General features: G+C 40.5%; 1 protein-coding gene across 1 annotated transcript; it reads right to left on the minus strand.

The window, feature by feature from the left end:
- Positions 1-2,948: 2,948 nt before the first annotated feature.
- On the minus strand, positions 2,949-5,897 carry LOC122344715 (vacuolar protein sorting-associated protein 37B-like). Its single transcript, XM_043238264.1, has 3 exons — positions 5,881-5,897; positions 5,585-5,759; positions 2,949-5,486 (listed from the first exon to the last, which is right to left on the minus strand). The coding sequence occupies exons 1-3, from the start codon at positions 5,895-5,897 to the stop codon at positions 4,977-4,979; spliced, it is 702 nt and encodes a 233-aa protein (XP_043094199.1). The 3' UTR covers positions 2,949-4,976.
- Between the last annotated feature and the right edge of the window lie 2,238 nt (positions 5,898-8,135).

The raw sequence follows: 8,135 nt of genomic DNA on the forward strand, positions 1-8,135 counted from the left end.
ATATATATAAATTCTGCTGACAAACTTCTGGAAAAACGCGTGGCAACTACACAGTATTGCACAGACTCTGTGTGTGATATTTATATTATAATGAAAATACAAAATGTATTAGATATTAAATAAAATGTAAAAAAAATCATATTAAATAACTCTGACTAAGGTCTATTGCCTGTAAAGCATTAGCTAAAGTGAAGATAAATAGGAGGCCTGCGCCTTGAACCCCATTTTAAAACCACTGCTGCATGCTAATTCTCATGGTTTTCTCTAGGAAAGTTCTCAAAACTGATCCAAGCAGGTAATGTGAAGCATGTGTGTTTCGATTTACTCCGTATTATTTATACCACAAATAACGATAAGCCCCTGCAAAGACTGGCTGACAGGAGCACGTTGCCGGATTTTAAAACCAGGTTTGCTTCATACCGTAGACGAAATAGATACAAACTGATAAAATATAATGATGCTGACCTCATACGCCAGGTGTGCAGAAATAAATATTCATATTTTACACGAACGAGCCAGAATCAAGGGTCACTCCCACCTTCACAGTTACAGGCATGGCTGATCTCCAGAAGCACCACAGCCTTACCCAGACACGGTTTAAGCTGCTGTAAACACTAAATGATTTAATGAGCGATTTCACTGATTAATAGTTGAAAAGCAATCACCTGTATTGCAAAGGTCTGCATTTATATAAATGTGTATGCCCTACTTTTAGTGGCAAACGTGTGCAACAGGGTGGTTTATTGTCAAGGTAAAAGGACTCGTGCCAAGACTATAAAACAACTTTAATTCGATTTAGTGGCATAGTTAAAAATAAAGTTGTTTAAAAAACAATTGTGATTGGCAATCCACAGGTCGCCATCGCGGATTACTGTGCAGGCAATTAATAAACAAAACCTAGAAGATCCGTCAGTCGGTCACGAAGTGATTCAGAAGAATCAAATGATTGGCGAATCAAATGATTCACACCAAAATACCAGAGTGGGAACCCAATGGAATCAACTGTAACGTTAATTACCCGTCTAGACGCTTAATACCCAAACTAAAATGAACTTACTTTTAATGATTCGTTCGGTGGTCGAGAGCTTTTCTTTCGGCTCTTTAGTCGACATCTTCTCACAGTTCAGTCAGGGTTTATTAGCCAGCAAATGAGCAAAGATATCCTCCGTGTTTGCTGGTGCCAGTCCGAGGAAGGAGAGATCGCAAAGCGGCCAGTGGCTTCCGAAGGGTCCGAGAACTGTTGAAATTGAGACCAGCGGGCTGGTTTAGCGCTCGAACACAGCTAATTTAGTCAACGCTGAACAACAGTTGGGTACACGGGTCACAGGGCAGCATAATAACATCGCCAGCAGACACACGGACTCGATCGCTTGCCCTCGCTGACAGAAACACAAGCACCGATCGTCGCCGATAAACTAACGTTAGTAGAATCGAGTCCGGTCTCGGCGTTTTCCTGCCGACATTGACCTATCTATCTATCAGCTTTTCTCTATCAGATATCTTGGGCTCGTAGCAACGGGAGCCAGCGACACAAGATGATTAAGGTTTGGTGCGCAATCTTGAACGTTAATCCGATTTTCCACTTTTCAGAGTCAGAACGTCAACTCGCCAGTTTAGCTAGACTCTCAAAAGAGAGTTCGGCATAATAATAACGTGCCGAACAGCGCCGATTCGTCTTAATAAACATATGTCCTGTCGTGTGAGAACAGCGATTGCGCGATCTACCCGCCCACTCGAGCTAACCATATGGCTAGCAGTAACTTCCAATCACACTCTCGTTTCCAGCTCCTCAGATTAAACGCTAATCTCTAAACCTCAGACGGATTTCCTGCAATATGGCGGAGCTGTGGCTCTCGACGCGCTGGCGTAGGCGTGACGTAGCACGTAAAAATCGACGCTCGCGATGCAGGCGGTTTAATGGGTCGCCCCGGAGGTCCCTCGGCGTGGATTGGCTGCTCTGCGGAGGAAAGCTGAAAAAACTACAAGGCGGAAGCAGTCCGTTAAAGTTAGTGTGACATGTATCTTTCGAACCCACACCGTAGGGTTGTTCCCATAAAAGATTTTTAGGGGGCACTTTTTGTCAAAGTCGTTCTGACTGGACACTGTATTATAGCATCACTGTTCGTTTTTTGCTTTGTGTCATTTTATGTGCAACACACTTCTGGCCACGAGTTTTTCTTGGGGGTCAAAAGTTAATTTAAAGTGATTTCCAGCTGGGATTGAGGTACACATATAAGAAAGGAAGGGGTGCTGAAATTAATGTTTACAAATAACAATATTATTTTTATGCATTTATTTGTTGTAATATGGATTTTGGGCCGTCAAAGAAGAAATTACATGTTTTTTCCCCCAGTACATTTAAAAAGTGCATATAAAACTAGTCAAAATTAACAATTGCATTAATCGCATATGCTGTCGACAACTAAATATTTCCACATAATATTTTTGAGAATTTATTTTCAAGTGTTAGTTAAAATTGTGAATTATAAAATCAGAAACCTGGAATGCTTTTCACTTTTCTCATATATAAATTTGGATACTAGTTTACCTAATGCGTATGCATAGTGGGTATTAAATACCTCAAAATTTACTGTATAAGTGCTCACTAGTTGTATAATTATTCACTGTACATGCTCAATGTGTGCAAAGATCAGCATTAATACATTTTTTCCTTTATACTAAGAGCATTTAAATATTCATAACATTTAAAGATTTACTTTATCGGCAAAACGAAGTGCACAAAGTTGCTCAACTAGGGCCCTCTATCATAATTACAGCAGAAATGTAAAATGTTGACAGTATATATTACTTCGTGTACTCGCACTTTCATCCACTAGGGGGAGTCAAATTCTTTGTTAGGGCCTGTTGGATTCATACACAAAGCAATATTTTTCTTCAATAATTAAAACGAACATAACCCTATTTTCTCAGACATGGAAAGGCTGAACTCACAGAAAAGCGATGGGATATCATTTATTATCTTTAAAATGGAGATGTCAGTTTCATACCATGTCTACCAACTTTGAACAGACATTACCTAGCACTTAAGTCTCCATATTTTACATGAGGAAAGTATAAAACACTATTTTACTGCCAGCAAAAGCATACAGCCGAGTTACCTTTTACAAACCTAGCATTCATTATTTTTAAGACAAAGAAAGAACATGTTTATACACAAACAAACAAACAGTTTTTAAGGGTGGATGCTGGTTTTTCCAGATGGTTGGCAATCCTGTCATAGTACATAAAGGTTTTCACAGGTATTTAACCAATGTCTAGACATAATGCAGCCTGATTCACGAGGAACTCAAATAATTCCACCTCTCGATCTGGTGCTCATCAGCATTGACGTAAAGCAGATACCAAACCCGAGCCTGACAAACAGAGTGATTTAATTCAAACAGAGCCTGCGTACTAACATCATCTCGGTTCAGCTCATTAAATGAATGTAGTAGCACCGGTGATTAAAGAGAGGACTTCATCCAAACAACATTTCTATCATGTCAGCTTCCTGAATCTGAGGCAAAGTAATGATGGCTCTAACCGGTCGAGTAAATACAATGGATATTTAGGAAAAGAGCACTTGTAAAGATGTACCTGCGTAAACAGCATATATGTTGTAAAAGAAATGTCTAATCGTCACAGAAATCTGCTTTAGAACGGGAAGGTGAGGAGAAATACGAACACACACACACACACACTCCTCGACACAGTGAACAAGTCTTCATCTTAATACCCAGCTTAGGCACAAAGTGGCTTTTTCAGCGGCAAACACATGAAGAAACCAGAACGTACATAGTGAAAACAGTTGCAGGGTGAAAACAAAAGGCATGAAAGAAGGTTATACTACAATATTGAGGACAGTAACCAAGATATGATATGTAACAGACCTGATGGTGTAGGCAAGTCAGATTATGGGTTAAATAGTTTGGCTATATTAGTTTATATATATTAAATATCAATTAATATGTGGGGCTTATGGAAAGGAAGCGCATCTCCAATGAACATCTTCACACCAGATGGCAAAAATAAACACGAGGAGGATTATGGTGTTAGTTACAAACATTAAGATGGTAAATTATGCATCAACGTCAGTTTAAGTACGCATGGTAATGACATTGCAAGCACGTATGCTTCACAAATGTTAACGCTTAATCCTAAAACAACTCATTTGCACTTTTTTCCCCCAACACATACTACAATTTACTCGCACTCCTTTCAAATTCTAGCCAATAAGCTGCTTCCAGTGCGAACTTGTATCTGAGACATAAGGCTCTCTCAGTTATAGCGGTAGCTCTGATCCCATCCACCACATCAGTACCGAATGACTTCATCCGCATTTAAGCTCTGTTTTGCTAACAGGATTCACTGGAAAAAAAACAAATCGCATCTTTGACTGCAGGTCTGAGAAGACCTAAAGAGCAAAAATGGTTTGCTCCCCCTCCCAAAAAACACAGTTCGGTCTCAGTCTGTTTGCATAGGCTTTACTGTTTTGTTAAAGCAGCTTTTTCAGGCATGAAATGCCAGAAGATATTAAAGTGGTTGACCTGACAAATTAGCATGAACTTGACAACTCAGATTAAAACATCAAATCATAGCTCTTCGTATCTGTCTAGATGGCCTAACAGAACGCCTGTTCTTGAACTTTGATGTCTTCATTACGCATGGAGGCCCCTGAGGCTCATGTGAATTTTTTTACTTGAACTAACACTACTGAGAAGGGCAGAACGGAAACAGCATGACTCCATAACCAGCCATGACCGATCAAATACAAAAGTAGTCTAAAGTGCAAATTGAAGATCCTGTTGCAGATGCCCCTTTGATTGCAGTAAAGCCTTGTTAATTTTACACTTGACAAGACTTCATCTCGGCGCACAATATTTAATAACGTGCAGCTTGAAGGACCTACAAAAGGCTTAAATGAATGTCCAGTGTGCATTTCGTTTTTTTTCTCCATAGAACGTAATGTTCTTTGCTCACTGCATGATGAAGCCTGGCTGGGGTGCCATGCGTGGAGGGGCTCTCTGGGGCACAGCTGGGGCGTATTGCTGCATGTACATGCTGGGGTATCCCTGGTTAAGAACGGGTGGTGTGTTTCCTACTCTAGGGGGAATCGGGGGGTATGGAGAAGTGGGAGGGAATGGAGAGGCCGCAGCGAACGGAGAAGTAGGAGGGTAAGAGACGGCTGCGGGGGGCTGAGCAGGAGGAGTATGGGGGACTTTAATTGGGGGAAGAGGAGGAGCCCGCCGGGGCATCGGCATGGGGGAACCATTGACCTCTCTATGGAGAGCTGCTGGCCTGGAGGGAAGGTCCTGAGCACGAGAGGCCTGAGGAGCAGCTGGGGCCATGTGGTGTCCCTTCAGCACCAATTCTTGGAGCTTCTCTATCTTGACTCTGCGTATGTGCGCCAGCTTCCTTTTACTCTGATACTCGTCGATAAATGTGTCCAGGGGGAAAGCACCATCGAGGAGTGAATCAGCCATGTTCTGATTTGAAAAAGAGAGACATAATAGCATGAACAATCCCCAGCAGACATCTACTGCAAATTTGAAAAGAGTGTTTAGGTTTGTGGTAATGGATATACCTCAGTTTCTTCCTCGATTTTGGCTCCTTCTGCCTGTAGGAGTGCGAGGAGTGTGTCTAAGGGAGTGTTTCCAGATCTGTCGTCTGTGAGGGGACAGAACAAAAAGGCAGAAAGTGTTATAATTGAAAAAATTGTGACAATAAAATACTGCTTTTCTACAGCATAGTGCCGACAAAGCCAAGGTCACGGGTTCAATTCCCAAAGAGTTCAACGCAAGTCACTTCGGATAAAAGCACCTGAAACTTGTTTTAGTCTGAAAAGGTATTAAACATGTTAGGGCTGAAGGAACACAGCACCTTTTGGCTTTAGCCATTGTGCAACATCAAAGGCAGCAATATAAATCTGCCAACTTGGTGTAGATGCCTTGAGTAAATTTGCTAAGGAATCAACAGGGTGTGTTTCACCTTTCAGTTCAGGAGCCATGGCTTCAGATTTCACAGTACAACTGGACACGCCTGTTAGATATTCTCAGAGGTCAACAGACATTTACGTCAGAAATTAATTAAAATGTATTAATATACTTAAATTACACAACTTCTTACATAACAGCAATTCATTATCAAGAGAGAAACATGTAATGTTCTACGCTTAACAGACACAGCTCAAAACAAGAACAAATCATTTGAGAGATCAATATTATATACATAAGTATACAAGCAACCACAAGTAAGAAAGCTCTGTCGGACATCTCAACATTATTTGACAGCTTGTAATTCATTACCTAAGGGCCACTTTTCCTCATATTATATTCCATATCAGTCTAGCTCCATTTGCTGATTTACATCTATTTACATTTATTTTCCTGGCAGAGTCAACTTACAAAAGTGTCATTGTTTTGTTGTTGTTGTATTAGACCATCCATAATTTTAAATGTCGTCCAACCACTTAATAGGCTGCTTCTGCCATGTTTACCATGTTACAATCTACAACATCGAATCTGCTCAGTAATGCTGTTTTTTTACTAGTCGAAAAAAGTAAATACTGTAAGCATTTACTGTTAATAATTACAATTGTTTTTATGATAGAAAATGCATTTAATTTGAATGGATTAAAATAGACAATGTACACTGCAAACAAATGATATATATATATTTTTTTAAACCTGAACGATCCCATAATAATCGGTAAGACCAATGTTTTTTTTCTGTCCTCTTTTGAGTGACAGGCTATGATTGACTCATTGTTTGTCCTTAAACCGTAAGCTGATATCCTGCTAATTAAACCTGACTCCAGGTCAGCCCAAAATCAGCCATACCTCCTATTCACCGTATTTAGCCGCACCTCTTTTTAGCACTACACTGCTTCAAACAGTACAATTACTATACAGCAAGTAAAGCCACTTCACCAACTGATAAGTCAACCTGTGGGTTAGTCTCTCTTACACACAGCAGTATCAGTCACAGAAGTATCAACTGTATGAATCATCATACTTGACAGTAAACACTGTTTCTCTTATGAGACAGATGAAAATGGAGCAGGGAAGAAAAGGAGGGGCAGGGGCCTTTCAAATAAAGGTTTCCCTAGAAGGAAACCATTTTTATGCAGAATGACTCATCAATTTTGTCCGTCCTCAAATTTAATTTCCCAATCAGAAGTGCACATGCACATACTACTATACTACAATAGATGACTTACTAAAATAGACACGATATGCAAATTTTCCAGTACATTCAAAATACCCAAATGACATTTTATTTGCCTAAATAAACACCATACAACAAAGTACACTGCTTGAAATGCTGCTTGTATTTTTATTGCAAACATCCTGCAAATCATGAGACTGCTATCGGTCTACATCCCGCTCAGCTTACTTTTTTGCTCCATGAAAGTGTGTGACAGAGCAGACAAAGAGAGAAAATACTGAATGTGTGTGTCCGTGTTCGTCTGGGCATACTCCTTCCCCCTCTCTCCGAGCCCTGTTCCTGACATTGCACAGGGCACAAAGCCACACTGTTACTGCAGAGATCGGCTCCAGAGCAGCATCAGAATGGGCCGTCACGCTGAAACACCCCCACAGAGCTGCTCCGTTGTTATGGCTCAGCTTTGGGAATGGGGGTGGCGGCGGGTTAATGTACACACAGGATCCTCGCCACACAATTTAGCCTGAAGACTAGAGCTTTTGTTTATCTGGGTCAAGTGAACGGCTGATTGGCCAGCCTGCCGGCAACCCTGTCCAGATGCACTGGCACTGCTGCTGCTGCTGCTGCTACTGTTCAGATCTAGTAAATCCTTATCTGGGACATATAACCACCCCTGCCCGAGAAAGTGGGTAACCTACATTTCACCAAAGCCACTATCTTTCCTTTCATCTGTACGCAGATGACACAACTAACCGGGTTTAATTCCTTTATGCAAAAGTAACAAATAGGTACTAGGGGGGCTCTAATGTGAAGGGCTGGAAGTGAAAAGTGGAACATATACATAAAAACACAGGAAAACTCCTAACTCAACTCAATCTGAAATTTACTACTACAATACTGATCCACCTATTTTATGTAATAAGTAATTAAATAAATATTTATCTTTGTAAAAAAAAAAAAAAAAAAAAAAA

This window comes from Puntigrus tetrazona, chromosome 5 (assembly GCF_018831695.1).
Source record: "Puntigrus tetrazona isolate hp1 chromosome 5, ASM1883169v1, whole genome shotgun sequence".
In the NCBI taxonomy this organism is placed as follows: Eukaryota; Metazoa; Chordata; class Actinopteri; order Cypriniformes; family Cyprinidae; genus Puntigrus; species Puntigrus tetrazona.